Raw genomic sequence first — 15932 nt, forward strand, 5'->3', positions numbered from 1 at the left:
CTCTGCCTCAATTTCCAGAAGATTGCGCTCCAGCTCTATCAATTCATCAGGGTCCCTCAACGAGCTTAGCCGCTATACCAGCCTTGCTTGCTCATTAGGCCGCTCGACCCAGGCGCGGCACTACATCATCGGGCCCACCCTGCCTCACTAACTCCTTTGTCTTAGTCCAACGGCAGTCCAGTCACTTGAGCTGCACTGTGCGGTGAATGCCATTCTACTTTGACAGATGAAACTCATGCAACTGCGCGCCTGGTCCCCGTGCGACTTGTTGAGGTAGCTACCGGACGTGGTCTGACTGCGCTTGGCCGCTGGGTAAGCGTCCCTCAGCCAATAGCATCATGGCTGATTAGTCACCCGTCCGTCGCTTACTCGTGATCGCGCTTCAACTTTCCCTCGCTTGGCTGCTTGACTGTGACTGCTTTACGAACCCGGTCTACGGAATGCGTTAGCCAAATCTAGCCAACAACCTGGTCCCCAAACAATCATCCACAACCTGCGCAACTCCGCTCCCAACTTCCTACTGTCGCAATGGCATACAAGCGGCCGCGCGCGCCTTCTCCAACCGGCGCTCAAAAGCGCTCTCGCGGCGGACCGACAACCTACATATCCCTAGGCACCGAGCTTCCCGACGAAGATGCGGATGATGGCGCTTTCGTGCCGGTGTGGAAGCAGACCGTGACGGACGAGCGAGGTCGCAGGAGACTCCACGGCGCATTCACTGGAGGTTTCAGTGCAGGGTAAGTTTCCGAGCCATACTTTCAACGAACGCAAGACTTCTTGACTATGCTAAGATACTTTAATACAGTTGGATCTAAAGAAGGTTGGACCCCGAAAACTTTCGTTTCCTCGCGCGCAAACCGCAACAAAGACCAGCCCATTGGCCCGACTCAGCGAGCCGAAGATTTCATGGACGAGGAGGATTTGGCAGCAGCAGCCGAGTCACGCCAGCTTGAGACTGCGCAGAACTTTGCCGGCATAGGCGAAGCTGGACGAGCGAACGACGATGGACTATTCGGCCTGTTTGTGACCCAGGAGGAGACGATGGGCGTCAAGATTGCGCAAAAGATGGGCTGGCGGCGAGATCAAGGCATTGGTCGCAAGGTACGCCGGAATGCTGACCTGGAAGATGGCGCATCCGGATCCAAGGACGACGCAGCTCATATGTTTGCGCCTCAAGACGCTCGGATTATGACTTTGCCACGAGAAGAGGTCCGTCGCAAAGGTCTGGGATACACGTCGGAAGCTCGCTTGGGTGCTGTGGAAGAAGAGGCCGCGGACCGTTCATCCAAGTTCGACCTGCATTATCTTGAAGGTCCGAAGAAGGCATCGAATGTAAAGAAGCCTGCGCTGAAGAAGTCTTCCTTTGGCGTTGGTGTGCTCAACGATACCGGCTCGGACGACGAGGACCCGTACGAATTGGGTCCGAAGATCACGTTCAACAAGACCATAGGCAAGGAAAAGAAAGGGAAGAAGCCCAGCAAGTTCGCCAAGCCAGGAGCAGGAGAGAAGCATGTCTTTGTCTCGAAGAAGAGTTCCTCGAAGGCTTTGGTCTCGCTAAGCAAGCCATCAATAGATGGAAGATCTCCGTTGAGTGGCTTCACGTTTGCGGCAGGTCTCACAGAACTCACAAGCAAGCCTAAATATCCCCCACCGAAGATACCACCGGGCTGGAAGTCTTCCAAAAGCACCGCTCCGACTTCGGGATCAAAAGACTACCAATCTGTAGCCGACGCGGCGAAAGCATCGACACTCGATGCAAAGGGGCGTTCGGCGCTCTTGGGGGAGAAAGCCTTACCCGGAAAGTCTATATTTGACTTCATACCCAAAGACGCCCGAGATCGGTTGGCGGCATTATCTGGTAAAGCTGATCTGCCCCAGGGCCTGGGAGAAGCTGCTCCTGAAGGACATTTGCCTGCAAGCAAAGCCCAACCAAAAGATCTGTGGAGCCTCGTGCCTAGTCTCGATAAGACCGTGGCAGCTGCGGCACTTGCCAAAGGTGCGACGGGCTGGATGCCGTATGCTGAGGATATGCAGAAGCGTGCACGTTACGTCGGCTTCCTAGAGCTGAAAGCAGGGCTGAAAGAGGACCTACCGGAACGTAGGGAAAGTGTATCAGTCTCAGACTGGATCAAAGAGCTTCAGGAGTTTGCACATGCTGCAGAAGTCTTCAAGCCCACAACCGGCATCATGGCATCCCGATTCACATCCGCGTCCTCTTCGACCTTAGACGGAGGTAATGGCGGAGCTGCGAATGCGAATCTTTTACGACAACCAGCCACAAAGCCAGAAGATCCTGCAGAGCAGGCGGCGAAGCTAGGCATGTACGGTCCGATGACTCGAAGTAGTTTCCCGTTCTACCCATCGCGACTCCTTTGCAAGCGCTTCAACGTCAAGCCTCCACCAGACATGCCACCGGAGTTTGATGCTGGTGAAAGCCACTTTAAATCGCAAACGGAAGAAGCTGTGTCCAAGGCGGCTATGGAGAAGCTGCAACACGAGTTCTTGACTAATGGTCCTGCTCTTCAGCGGCCGGCTTGGATGGGTCAGGCATCAGAAGCTGCCACTCCTGCTGCAGCTGTGGTTACTGGGCAGAGCGAGCATGCGGCTGTGGATGTGGAGAAGAATGATGCGCTTTCGAATGAACGGGCTTCTGAGGATGTTTTTAAGGCTATCTTTGGAGACGATGAGGATGATGAGGACTGATGGAGGGGTCTGCATCCGGCTCCAGATACTGCTGCTGAACACCATATTTCTTGGTTTCTAGCCATTACGTCTGGGATCTTTGGCCCGATGTATGGTTAGACTGAAGAGAGTGATATTTTGTAACATAGATTCACATCGAAGAACAAAACAATGCGACATGAAGAACTTGTTTTTAGTCACGGCTGCCTCTTCATCGTCTAGTCCCTGGAAAAGGATCTCGACCTTACATTCTATTGATGTCTGTGAATATGACGAGTTCATCGACTTGTCGTTGATAGGCGTGGATGTCAAATCCAAGCGAATATGCGGGTGGTGCCTCGGCGTACAAAAACGCCGGGATTCGGAACTCGTCAAAACGTCATTGACAGCTTTCGCGAACGAGACTGACAGCGCGACATCACCCCATCTTACCCTAATATTCACGGCCGGTATCCCAGGGCTATTACCATGATGCGCATTGCAGCCTCGGATCTCTTGATATAGCAATTGAATACTCGACGCTTCGGCAATGTCAGATGGGGCCCGCGGAAAGCGCTCGTCGTCCTACTGTAAGTGGAAAGAGTGTAGAGCATAATTGCTATTGCAAGAACTAGCGCATTGCACCTACTAACAATTCCGCAGTCCACTTCTTCGCCGGCCTAAACTCAGGCATTCTGTCTGCCGTCCTTCTCCAACCCGCCGACCTCCTCAAGACCCGCGTCCAACAATCCCGCTCGAGCACCCTCCTCGGTACCATCCAGTCGATAGCCAGCGGGCCAAACCCGATACGTCAGTTCTGGAGAGGCACTCTACCAAGTACCCTACGCACAGGGTTTGGCTCTGCCATATACTTTTCAAGTCTCAATGCGCTGCGGCATAGAGCGAGTCTGGTCGCGGCGGGGAGCAGCGATGCAGCAGCCAAGGGAGCGGAGCACTCGAGCTCTCTGCCTAAGTTGAGCAACACCGCAAATCTGGCAACGGGAGCCTTTGCGCGGACATGGGCGGGCTTCATCATGATGCCGATAACCGTGCTGAAGGTGCGGTATGAGAGTAGCTTGTACTCGTACAATTCGCTCTTCACAGCATCGCGAGACATATTCCGAACAGAGGGACTCAAGGGATTCTTTGCTGGTTTCGGCGCAACAGCAGTTCGCGATGCGCCCTACGCGGGGCTATACGTCCTATTCTACGAGCAATCGAAACGGAAACTTTCTAGTCTTGCCACCAAGATTGAAGAGACGTCCGGCACCGCCATCAAGCTGTCTACCAGCACATCCGCGGGAATAAACTTCATCTCGGGTGTTGCAGCAGCGGGGCTGGGGACGACGATTACGAATCCCTTCGATGCTATCAAGACGCGCATACAACTTATGCCTCATAAGTATGGCAATATGGTACAAGCAAGCAAGAAGATGCTTGCGGAGGAGGGCATGCGAAGCTTGTTCGATGGACTCGGTATCAGGATCGCTAGGAAGGCAATGAGCAGTGCGCTGGCTTGGACAGTCTACGAAGAGCTGATTCGACGAGCGGAGACTTTGAAGGAAGTCGTCGAGGAGAAGATATAATTACGATTGTACGACTTCAGTGTTTCATTCCCTTCGCCATCATTTGATGGGCACGATTGTACAATACTTGCATGGCCGGCGTTCGCTGGCGCCGACATTCGGCTAGACATCTCTTCGCTCACATTGGAGTGTTCAAATGGAACGACGATCTGCATCTTAACGTCTCTCACGGAATACCTATCTCGTCAAAGTTTACAGCATCCAACACCAACCCAGAGTCTGGAATTCCGGACCGGGGACCTGGAGTGGAAAGGTGCGGCTGAAGAGCTGTGGCTACTAGGGACGATCTGGCGCAAGTCTAGCCGAAAACGCAGCCCATAGGCACATGAAGGCTTACTCCGATCAGCTTGTTGGTCACAACACCTCGGCGGGTCGCACGCGAGCTTCGCGGTTTCATGAGGCGCTTCTCGTGTCGAACATGTGTCTTGGAGCGCGCGTCAAAGGAAGATCAAGGAAGTGGGGGTAACCACGAAGTTGATTTCCAAAGATTGACCGGTTTGCTTGTTAGCAGCGCTGTAGACTAATAAGGCTTACTAGATATGTCAGTTCCGCCTTCGCGGCCTAGAGTAGAAGGAGGCGTTGGCGTCTTCGTTAGTGTTACTTTTAGACGCTGGACGTGCCCCACACCAAACCATCACCATTCCGTGCCGCTAGCTGGAGAGACCGAAGGATGTAGGGCAAAGCCGTCGCAAGAATCGCACACCGCAGCGCTACAACGGTGCAGAGGGAATGCGGGCATGTGGACAGCCTTCTAAACTGGCGCTGATAGGTCATTATGCGCTACAGGCTGAGTCCTGTTCAGAAGACCCGGCGCATGAGAAAGGCTGGCCTCAACCCTGGCGGCAGCCTGATGACTAGCTCCTCATCGCGAGCATTTCAGCCCCCAACTGCAGCTTGCGTGTGGATTCTTACATATTCTACTGCAGCCGCAATTTCGAGCTGACGTTTTCTTGTTATCTTACGTTACCTCCTATTTGTACAGTGTCACATCTGTGCCGCCCCCTCAGCGTCTGACCCCGCCCTGCGCTGTCTACGCCGCGACTGAGACCAACCCAAAGGTTTTGGATTGATTGCTCGGTCTTGTCCTTGCTTCGCTTCCAGACTGAACAGTCGGCATAGTTTTGTCTACTTTTCAACCGACTTTTCAAATTCCTACACCCACCATGCCACGGGCAGCCGAGTGGGACACGGAGGATGAGTGGTACCAATCCAAAGTCACAAAGGATCATGTGAACATCCACACTCGTCATGTTCATCCCCCCGCACCTCGACCCCCACCTCGGAGAGTCCAAGACGACGAGATTTATCGTCCCGACTACGGTCGGCGCACGACGGAGTTCTTGGCTCCGGAAGTGCACTATACGACCGGTCTCCATCGAACTCGCTCACAAGGCCATGCGCCTGCTCCCAATGTGACAATCTACAACACCAGTCGCTTGGACAATGAGAGCAACCCGCAGGTGCGCACCGAGCAGAAGGGTCAGGATGCCAGTCCTCGTGGCCGACGCATGCCTGGCGGCTTCGAGGACCTGGAAGACAATATCGCTGCGCTGAGAGCAGATATAAAGAAGGAGCACCGGTCGCGCTCTAGGCACGAGTATGAGCATCAACGTTCTCCCGAGCCGAACTACGAAGACAAGATCAAGTTGACACTTGCTGAGCAACGCCTCAGAGATCTTGAAGATAGGCTTGAGAGGGAGCGACAGGAGCGGTACCATCACCACTCGCCAGACCGCAGTTACGAGGACAAAGTCAAGTTGACACTTGCTGAGCAGCGGCTTCGGGACGCTGAACAGCAACTCGAAAGGGAAAGACGTCATCACTCGCCAGACGGCTACAAAGATAAGGTGAAACAGGCACTGTTGCAACAGCGCCTTGAGGAAGCCGAGGAGAAGCTTGAAAGGGAACGCCGAGAGGATGAGATGGAGCGACGGGAGGAACTGGCGAGACGCCGGGTACAGCTTGAGTTCATCAATGACAGAAGGGAACATGAGATGGAGGAGGAAAGAATCAAGAGGCTAGAGGAGAGTATGCGTCGCGAGTGGGAGCTGAAGCGAGAGAGGGAGGAGCGAGACCGCGAGCGACGCGATATTGACGAGGAGAGAAAGAAGGCTGCCATCATCGCCGAGAACAGGGCGAAGATGTCCAGAGAGCAAAGGGAGGCTGAGGAACAACGCGACAAGATGCTTGCTAAACTAGAGAGGGAGCAGAGAGAACAGGATGACGAACGCAAGCGGATACTCGCCGAGGCCAAGCTCAAGCAACTCCGAGAGCAACGCGAGGCCGAGGAACAGCGTGAGAAGATCCTCTCTGATATGGAGAAGAAGAAGAAGCGAGAGAACGAAGAACGCCAGCGCATCATTGCGGAGAACACGGCCAGACTCGAGAAGGAGGCACGTGAGCGTGAACTCAAGGAAAAGGCATTTGAAGAAGAGCGCAAGCGTATCATCGCTGAGAACGAAGCCAAGGTGGCTAAACAGGCAAAAGAGGCGAAGGAAGCTCAACAGCGTGCTGTCGAAGACTACCAACGGAAGAAGGCTAAGGAAGAGGCTGAAGCTCAGGCAGAGAAAGACCGTATCATCTACGAGTACGAGCGCAAGAAGATCCTAGACGCCGACAAAGAAAAGCGAGCAAAGGAAGAACTCATCATGAAGCTCAAACTCGAAGAAGAAGAGCGAAAGCGCAAGGAAAAAGAAGAATTCGACGCCTTCACACGAAAGCAGAAAGCGGCGGAAGAAGAAGAGAAGCGAAAGAAAGAGGCCCAGGAGAAGGAGCTCGAAGAGACGATGCGCAAGCGACTCGCTCAATTCGGCTTCCAAGACAACCAGATCCAGGCACTCGTCAACCCCGATAAGCAGAGAGAGCTCCAAGCAGGCATGATGCCTAACCATCCTCTGCATCAAATCGCACCTCCTGCGCCTCCGCCACCACCGCAACACCACCACTCTCATTCTCACTCGCACTCCTCTTCGCATCAGATCGCCATTGCGCCTCCGCCCACTTACGCCAAGGTACACAGGAGCCATCTCGACGTCGAGACGCTGCACTACTACGACATCCCCTACGAATACGACGTTGTAAGTATTTTCCCAACCAGTCCTTTTATCTAACTCCAGTTACTAACTCATATCCAGAACCCCGAATACATCATCGTCCTCCGCGAAATGTCTCAACGCGAGACAGACATCCTCTTCGAGCATACCCGTCGTCTACGCACTGGACACGGTAGCAACTTGTTTATCGAATCCGAAGGCCGCGATAGACACGGGAAGAAGGAGTATGCTTTTGTGAGGAAGAAGTCAAGGTCGAGGTCTAGGAGTGTTGTTGGTGGAGGGTCGTCGAGTAGGACGAATGTTAGTCTGGGCGAGATGTTTTTCAGGTAGAGCTTTTATGATGGACTTTTGGCTGTTGAGTAGTGTTTCAGAGGAGTTGTTCTTCTTGGTCGTTACGACATATACCAATCTTCTCTCTGAGAATTCTATACGTATACATAGGTACCTTCGCTCTGCTGTTCTGTTACGTAGTTCCGTATGCATGATTTTTGGCTTACTGTCGATCTTGATCTCAACGCATGTTACTTCACCTATCTGACTCGCTCATAATGCTGTGTAATGCTTTGCGCATGTTTGTGCGTCTCAACGGCCTTCAGCTCTTCACCGGTGTTGTGCCACGTCTCGGTCTGCACACATTGGGTAGGGTGTGCTGCATTCTCCCCACTCGATGTGCAACTATCCTCTAAACTCGCGTCATCAGTGCAACTACTTGAACTCTGCCTCTGGATGCATGCCATCCGGAATCTCCAACGCCGTCGTATACGCAGACTGCCCAACCTGCTTGCCCCACGCATCAGCAATAGCCGGCAATACAGCCCTCCCCGCATACACCGCATTCGTGTTGGGCACAGGCCAAGGAACCGACTTGTTCTTGTTGTTCAACTTGCCCGCATACGACGCATTGAAGTACATGTTGCTCAACGGAACTTTGCCCGACCAAGCTCGCACCGTATCGCCCGTCTTTTCCGCTACAAACTTGAACACGTTGGCGCCCACGTCCCAACGGCCGAGCGTACGTAAGCCCCAGTTTGCTTGTACAGTGGCAATCTCGCTGTAATGGTTGTAGTAGGTGTTGTCTGTGGTTCCGACTAAGCTGGCGGGCACGGCATCTCCGAGCAGTATGGCCACGACGCGGTTTTGCTTTCCGTAGGAGTGGTTCTCGTCGAAGGTTACCATGACGAGGGTGTTGTTCATGAAGTTCTTGTTGGTGAGGAGGGGTTCGAGGAAGTTTCGCGTCCAGGTTCCTGCTACTGTTACGGTGGAGTCGTGGCCTGAGGGTGTGAGTATGTTTCTACGGGAATGCGCAGTATAACTTGGTTGCTCACCGTCGCTAGTCATGTTGGGGGTGATGAACATCCACTGCGGCAACTGGTTCTTATCCATATCTGCTTTGAACATAGTCAAGGGTTTTGTTTTCGCCATCCTGTCCGTCTTCTGCGCATTGGAATCGTACAGCACGGCTGGGTTGTGCTTGCGCACATACATGTTCGCTCCGGTTTTGGGGTTCGTGTACGATTTCCCTTGGAAGCCTACAGATGGCATGTCTTCTTGGTACTCGCCCCAGCTAACACCTTTGTCTTCGAGAAGGTCTACTAAGGTGGATACATTGGACGGGATTGCGACCATGTCATCGTGGTTGATGCCGTAGTAGTCGCCTGATATGGCAGCTGCATAGTTAGGCATAGAAGGATGGGTTACTGCGAAGTAATTTGTGAGGCTGATGCCTTTCTTTGCGAGCCATGCTAGATTTGGGTCTCCTGCTGCGAGGTCGTAGTCGGTGTTTTCAAGCCATATTATGGCTATACGGTCGAAGGCTTTCCCTGGGAATGTACTTTGGGCTTGTATAGGGTTGATGTTTGCTAACAGTGCTAGTGACAAAACGATTGGAGTAATCATGATTGTCATACAACTCTGTTTGTTTGGTTAGCATACCCTTTCCGCTTCTTCTACCAACATCTCTACCTCCTACTTACCAAGGAACGTTAAGACAACGGAGAGACGCCGGATGGAACGACAGAAGCAGGCACACACGAGACTTGCTCTCAGGGCTTTTCATGCCATCTTTCAGGGTCATGAGGCGCCACTTTTGCTAGGTAGTGCCTAGGGGTCTGGACATCACCGGGAAGACCTGCAGTGCAGCCGCCACATGCCCACCAATGGCATCCTCTGCAGCACACATGTGCGCACTTTCAGGGAGAGTACTTCGCAAATCGATGCGGGAAGTTAAGCTTTTTAGGAAGGTCGACAAGCTTCTGATAGCTTTGAGAGATGAACGTGCGGGGCTGATTGGTTACGAACTCGGCAAACCTGGTACGACCCGCAGATCCAAGGTATGGCCACACCTGACACTCGTAGACTGCAGTGACACTGCAGGTGGGGTGGCGTAGCGTGATGATCTTCTGGACTCGCGCAGCGGCTGGCTGGCGGTGGCGATCGTGTTCAGAGGCTCCCTGAGCGAGATGGCACGTTGCAACGATCAGATCCGACGCAGGGACGACGGGGTGCTTGACACAGAAATCGACAAATACCAAACATCGACAATTACTGCTACATATGCCCTGAGCCCCGCTTTGCTGATACAGGCAGGAACTTGATGAGTGGTCTTGGAAGCTAACCACGATGGGCCATAACCAAAGCTTCGGCATGAAAGAGATGTCTAATTCGAATATGCACAAGCCTGAAGAACAAGTTGGCTTGTTGCATGCACATACGAAAGACGACCGATCGCAAGGCAGCGAAGACCAAGAAAACGACTTGAAACCACGCTGGAGCGACAAGCACGACGTCTCACACCATCACATTCATCGGTGGCCATGGATCAGGCCCGTCACCGTCGTTTCGCTTCTTATATGCACAGTCATAGCCCTGGTGTATCGGGGTCTGACCAGCAGTCGGAATATTTCATCACCCTCCCTTGATGTTCGTCTTGCAAGACTTCGACCGGAAGAAGACTACATTCTCTCTTCATCATGGGATTTCAACGCAGCACCTACGACCCGAGAGTATACATGGGTAGTATCCGACCATATTCTCAACCCAGATGGCGTTTACCGACCCATGATACTCATTAACGGCACCTTTCCCGGACCGCTTATCGAGTGTAACGAAGGCGACGAGCTTGTTGTTCATGTTCAGAACCAAGCCATCAACGCTACCTCTATTCACTGGCACGGTCTCTACCAAAATGGCACAAACTGGATGGACGGGACGGTGGGAATAACGCAATGTCCCATTGCTCCAGGCCACTCGTTTACATACCGGTTCAACGTATCAGGGCAGACAGGAACGTACTGGTATCATTCGCACGTCAGTATGCAGGCGTCAGATGGTTTGGTGGGACCTCTTATCATTCATGCCAGGGGCGGAGAAGAGAACGATAAATTGCAAAAAGTACCATACGAGCAAGACCGCGTAGTCCTGGTATCCGACTACTACTACGACCTCTCTTCCGACCTACTTATGCAGTACCTCGCCCCGGGTAGCGAAAACGACGAACCCGTTCCGCCATCCGCCTTGATCAATGGAAGAAACATGCGAGACTGCGCCGACTTGCCGAATCGAAACTGCTCTTCTTCTGGCATCAGTAATGCCTTGTTCAATCTATCTCGTAGCAGCAACACGCGACTTCGCATTATCAACGTCGGAGCTTTCGCAGAGTTTGCTTTGCAAATCGACGAACATGAGTTTCAAGTTACAGAAGTAGATGGCACGGATGTGCATCCCCAGTCTATTCATCGGCTAAACATCAATCCGGCGCAACGTTATAGTATCGTCGTCACTCCGCCAAGTGAGCAGGACAACCAGGGGATGTACTGGATGCGTGCGAGAATGATAACACATTGCTTTGCGTACGAAGAGCCAGAGTTACAAGAAGAAGTCAGGGCAGTACTATACTACCCTACTTCGGACGACAACACGAAAGATCTCATCCCAACGAGTAAAGACTGGCCCGAAATCATCGACGTAGAATGTCGAGATCTGAACACATCCACCCTGGACCCCGTCATCGCAATACCAGCCCCAGAAATCGACCTCCAACACGCCCTCTACCTACGCTCTTCGTTCCAAATCCGCGACTGGAGGCTCTCGCGCGGGTATCTGAATGATAGCTCCTTCCGCATCAATGCTACATCACCGCTTCTAAACACTTTGCTCTCAGCCCTGACTTCCACGACGAATACCCACGAAGGCATCCTAGAAACAAGCCCCTTCGACCCACTCCACCAACTCACATACCAAACCCACACCACCCGTACCATAACCCTGCTCATCCAAAACCTCGACGACGGAACCCACCCCTTCCACCTGCACGGCTACAAATTCTTCGTCTTGGCCCAGGGATACGGGTATCCGCCTTCCCGCCTCCTCGACCCTGATCACACTGAGGACTACTTGAATCTGACGAATCCGCTACGGAGGGATACGGCGAGTGTAGAGGCGTATGGATGGTTGTTAATAAGCTTTGTGGCGGATAATCCGGGGGTGTGGATCTTTCATTGCCACCTTGGATGGCATGCTGAGGCGGGGTTGGGGATGGTGTTTGCGACGCGGGTGGAGGGGATGGAGGCGTGGGAGGTGCCGGGGGAGGTTGGGGGGTTGTGTGGGGTGGAAGGGGTGGAGAGGGGGATGGGGCCTGATGATGGGGTTTGGGTTGGTGGGAGGGAGGAGGATGGGAGGGATGAGGGGGATATACGGTTGTAGAGATTTCGAGACTCTTTTTTTTTGAGATGTTGAAATGAAAGGAGATGTCCTTGAAATATCGTCTGTAGAATTTGTGATCGACTTATCTAGTACACACACCTTGATGTACATGTCTCGTAATACCTGTTAACCGCAGCTTTGTAGTGAAGCTGGAGTTCAGAAGTCGTCTTGCTGACCTTTTCTCCACCATGTTCGCGCGACTCGATGCCGTTCACCGTCCAGATTTTACACTGCCGTCCGACATGGCGCGGCACAGTGCCTACCACCAAGTTTGCCTCTAAGATTCTCCCTTCCACAACAATCCTCAATTCTCACTCCCAAATACCAAACCACCTCTTAACCCTCCTCCGCCTAACACCATCCTCACCAACATAATACCTCGGATCCTCCACATACTCCTCACCCTTGAGCTCAGCCTCCCTCTGCCTCTCCAACCGATACTGCTTCCTCTTTTCAATCTCCTCCGCCTTCTTCAGCCTCTGCTGCTGGTACTGCTGCGACGTCTGCTCCATGTGCATCTTGTAGACCTCAATGAATCGTGACGAGGATTCGAAGGGGTGGCGTAGGAAATCTTTGCGCGAGGGAAGCAGGTGGCCGAAGACGGTCTTGGATATGAAGTCCATGTACCATGCTGCTATTGCGAGGGAGACGAGTATGCCCTGTGGGGAGAGCGGGGTTAGCTTTGGGAGGTTAGGTGGGATGGGAGAGGGCGTCTCACCATTGTTATCCAGAGATGGATGGCCCGGTTGTGCAAGAACCAATGCGAGAATGTGCCCTCGGGACTCATCATGTTGGGGTATTTCTTCGTGGCCATGCGCTTCTTGTCTGCCTCTGATATGGGCGCGCCATAGATCTTGTTCTCGAGATTGCGGTTCGGGGCCCGCTTGCTGTGTGATGGCGGCCGGTATTTATCGGGCTGTGGTATTACGGGTGCTCCTTTGCTTTGCTGTGCTTCCCGCCGTCTTCGGAACTCTTCTGAGAGGCCTTTGGGAGTGATTGACGCATAGCGGGCGTTCGTAGGGGAGGGTAGCGGCAGGAATGCGCGGGCTTGGGGTCGCAGGAGCAGAGGGCCCCGGGGCAGGAGAAAGCGTGGTATCGATTGGAGGGTGGCCATGGCTATAGGTGGTGATGCTCGTCGTCTCGGGAGTCCGCAGAGTGATGAGATGATGAAGATCTTCGATGCGCCGGCCCGAGCTTGCTCCGGGCATCGATCTTTGGGCGTCGTCGCGTCCTGACACATTTTCTCATCGCAACAAACTCTTCACACGGATATCACGCCTATGCTTGTGATCTAGGGTGCATATCGCGCGCCCGAAACCCATACCATCTACATTTGAGCCTGTTAGTGGAGATGAAGACTAATCACAGGATAGTTCTGATGCCAGTTCTGACGCAATGAATCCCAGATCGCAATGCCTTCTAAACAACCACCCTCGTTCGGTTCACAAGCCTATTGGAATGAGCGCTTCGCTTCGAATACAGACCCATTCGAGTGGCTAGAGGCCCCCAATGCTCTAGATCCGCACATCGTTGATGCCTTGGATGCTACACCCACACCGAAACCGGAACTCCTACACATAGGCTGCGGCACATCACTACTTTCCTATCACTTGCGCTCCCATGTAGACGCACCGCGACAGATACACAATCTGGACTATTCTGAAGTAGCGATTGAAGTCGGCAAGATCCGCGAACAGGAGATATACCAGGATCCGAGAAAGGATATAGGAGAAGCTGCATGCATGCGCTGGGACGCTGTAGATCTGCTCGACTACCAGTCCGTCATGCGCGCATGTAAGCGCGCAGCCTACTCCGTCATAGTAGACAAGTCAACCTCCGACTCCATTGCCTGCGCAGACGACGTCCTGGTCCCTCTGCCATACCCACTAGCCATCCGCTCCTACGAACCTCTAGACCTGGATGCCGCCAAAACGCCCGAGCTGATTCATCCCTTGGTAGTCATGGCTGTGAATTTAGCGCTAGTGACGAAGCCCGGGGCACGATGGATCTCTTTGTCCTATTCCAAGGATCGTTTCTATTTCCTAGATCCATCTGCAAAGGACGTGATACCCCAAGGAGCAGCATTCCCTCATCCGGGTGATTTGTGGCGTGTAGTGGATAAGCGCGAGGTCGACGAGGCGGACTGGCAAGTACGGAATGAGGACAGAGCTAATGCCGTGACCCACAGGCCCAAGGTGTGCAATGTTGTATATACATTGGAGAGGACTCATCAACCACTCTTCGTGCGTGGAGAACACCTCTAGTATTAGCAGAACTCGGGCCATCCATTTGTTTACCTGCATCCTTGCTAGTCCAGAGCTACGAAGCATGATCTCCCAGCCACTTTTCGTAACAAACACTCCCCTCAGCCTCATCGTACTTCGCAAACATGCCGCGCGAACTAAACCCGCACCTCTCATAAAAGCGCCTCGCTTTCGGCATGTCCTCACCCGTCTCCAACAGCAACCACGGCCAACCCCTACTCCGCGCTTCATCTTCCAGTTTCTCGAGTATCATTGTCGCAACAGAAGTGCGCACCCCGCCAGTCCCTTCCAATCCCACTCGATACGGCGCGTCAACAAACATCCGCTTTATCTCAGCAGAATGCTCCCGCGCGTTTTCCGAGGACGGAGACAGAGGACGCAGACCACCGCAACCCATTGGGACGTCATCATGATATGCGATGAGGAAGAGAGGGACGTTAGCGGCTGAGGGCGGTGTACTGTAGTCCGGCTCTATTTCGAGTTGTTGTTTGGAGCGGAGGTAAATGCTATCTGGGTGGTCGAAGGAGACTGGGACGATGGCGATCTTTTCTATGGACAGCATGGTGGATGTGGATTTGGTTTTTAGGAGCGATGTTGTTGTGACAGATGTTGCGTGGTTTCTTTCTCATATAGTGCTACGCCCTATGCATGGCAACGGCATGCTACCCTAGATAGGGATAGGTCGTTTGTAATAGGCTAGCGTAATTTGATGTATTATCTTGAAGAGTCACACTTTAGTGAAGAGCTAACGGCCCTACTGATTCTATCTTGTGGTTGTATGTGGGGCGCATACGAAGCTGACAGGTTTGTTTTGTAATCGTACTAGACTGTACTCTGGAGATATTCGTGGTCTTCGATAGCCTCAATCTTGACAACTAAGAGCAGACGTATGCGTCAGCAGGTACGGTAGATGTGAAGGTGCTCGTATTTCTACCCATTGTAATCTCATTGGTCGAAAGCTGCTACCATTCAGCCGCATTCTAGGCATCGGTCCTACAACTTACACAGAGTGGACCTGCTTCTCGTCCACAGCAGCCCATCCTTCCTCATATCATGGCACAATCAACCTACCCAACCCAGCAATACACCTCAGGAAACTTCGTCGAGAGCTGTGGCGCTATCCTCTACGACCCAACCCGCCAGAAGGTCTGCCTAATTCATCTCGCCCAATCCGAGATGTGGACACTACCCAAAGGCCGTCGAAACGTCGGAGAATCGCGTCAAAAGGCTGCACTACGCGAAGTATACGAGGAAACTGGATACAAGTGTCATATCTTGCCAGTGGATATGAAAACCAGAGCCACTATCGCTGACGACGCGGTGGACGCTCCAGATGCCGCACGCATCTCGCGTGATTCGGTAGAACCTTTCATGGTCACCATGCGGACGTTGAGAGATGGTCAAGGTGTCAAGATTATATGGTGGTATGTCGCGATCATGGACAAAGGTGCTTGCGAGGCGAAAGGGCCTGGTGAAGAAGGGGTTAAGACGGGGTTATACTCCTATGAAGAGGCTGAGAGGTTGTTGTACTTTGAGACGGATCGAGAGGTTTTACGCAAAGCTCAAGCACTGGTTGCGAAGTCAAGTTGATTTTGTGTGTTCCTGCACTTAGAATAACAGTAACACCTTTTGTAAGGCTGTAGCCTACATTAGTATAATGATGGAGA

General features: G+C 52.9%; 8 protein-coding genes across 8 annotated transcripts; 6 read left to right on the forward strand and 2 right to left on the reverse strand.

The window, feature by feature from the left end:
- The first annotated feature begins 414 nt into the window (after positions 1-414).
- Positions 415-2886, forward strand: BKA58DRAFT_392888 (G patch domain-containing protein 1). Its single transcript, XM_046171038.1, has one exon. It carries the CDS (start codon positions 784-786, stop codon positions 2701-2703), a length of 1920 nt encoding a protein of 639 aa, XP_046021544.1. The 5' UTR covers positions 415-783; the 3' UTR covers positions 2704-2886.
- A 325-nt stretch (positions 2887-3211) lies between these two features.
- On the forward strand, positions 3212-4247 carry BKA58DRAFT_324173 (solute carrier family 25 member 38; the record flags this gene model as incomplete). The annotated part of the gene is made up of 2 exons (XM_046167950.1): positions 3212-3251; positions 3325-4247. 2 exons carry the CDS (start codon positions 3212-3214, stop codon positions 4245-4247), a joined length of 963 nt encoding a protein of 320 aa, XP_046021545.1.
- A 1163-nt stretch (positions 4248-5410) lies between these two features.
- On the forward strand, positions 5411-7630 carry BKA58DRAFT_323717 (uncharacterized protein; the record flags this gene model as incomplete). Its single annotated transcript, XM_046167929.1, has 2 exons — positions 5411-7324; positions 7382-7630. 2 exons carry the CDS (start codon positions 5411-5413, stop codon positions 7628-7630), a joined length of 2163 nt encoding a protein of 720 aa, XP_046021546.1.
- A 213-nt stretch (positions 7631-7843) lies between these two features.
- BKA58DRAFT_46993 (phosphoesterase family-domain-containing protein) lies at positions 7844-9361 on the reverse strand. The gene is made up of 3 exons (XM_046175167.1): positions 9274-9361; positions 8626-9211; positions 7844-8571 (listed from the first exon to the last, which is right to left on the reverse strand). The coding sequence occupies exons 2-3, from the start codon at positions 9203-9205 to the stop codon at positions 8006-8008; spliced, it is 1146 nt and encodes a 381-aa protein (XP_046021547.1). The 5' UTR covers positions 9206-9211; positions 9274-9361; the 3' UTR covers positions 7844-8005.
- Positions 9362-9967: 606 nt separating this feature from the next.
- BKA58DRAFT_323862 (multicopper oxidase-domain-containing protein) lies at positions 9968-12001 on the forward strand (the record flags this gene model as incomplete). The annotated part of the gene is made up of 1 exon (XM_046167933.1): positions 9968-12001. One exon carries the CDS (start codon positions 9968-9970, stop codon positions 11999-12001), a length of 2034 nt encoding a protein of 677 aa, XP_046021548.1.
- On the reverse strand, positions 11953-13188 carry BKA58DRAFT_392892 (uncharacterized protein). Its single transcript, XM_046171039.1, has 2 exons — positions 12720-13188; positions 11953-12660 (listed from the first exon to the last, which is right to left on the reverse strand). Exons 1-2 carry the CDS (start codon positions 13113-13115, stop codon positions 12313-12315), a joined length of 744 nt encoding a protein of 247 aa, XP_046021549.1. The 5' UTR covers positions 13116-13188; the 3' UTR covers positions 11953-12312.
- A 29-nt stretch (positions 13189-13217) lies between these two features.
- On the forward strand, positions 13218-14293 carry BKA58DRAFT_47152 (uncharacterized protein). The gene has a single exon (XM_046175232.1). The coding sequence runs from the start codon at positions 13414-13416 to the stop codon at positions 14263-14265; it is 852 nt and encodes a 283-aa protein (XP_046021550.1). The 5' UTR covers positions 13218-13413; the 3' UTR covers positions 14266-14293.
- Positions 14294-15318: 1025 nt separating this feature from the next.
- On the forward strand, positions 15319-15855 carry BKA58DRAFT_443889 (NUDIX hydrolase domain-like protein; the record flags this gene model as incomplete). Its single annotated transcript, XM_046174017.1, has 1 exon — positions 15319-15855. One exon carries the CDS (start codon positions 15319-15321, stop codon positions 15853-15855), a length of 537 nt encoding a protein of 178 aa, XP_046021551.1.
- Between the last annotated feature and the right edge of the window lie 77 nt (positions 15856-15932).

Source organism: Alternaria rosae (assembly GCF_020736505.1).
Source record: "Alternaria rosae strain MPI-PUGE-AT-0040 chromosome Unknown BKA58scaffold_10, whole genome shotgun sequence".
Lineage (NCBI taxonomy): Eukaryota > Fungi > Ascomycota > Dothideomycetes > Pleosporales > Pleosporaceae > Alternaria > Alternaria rosae.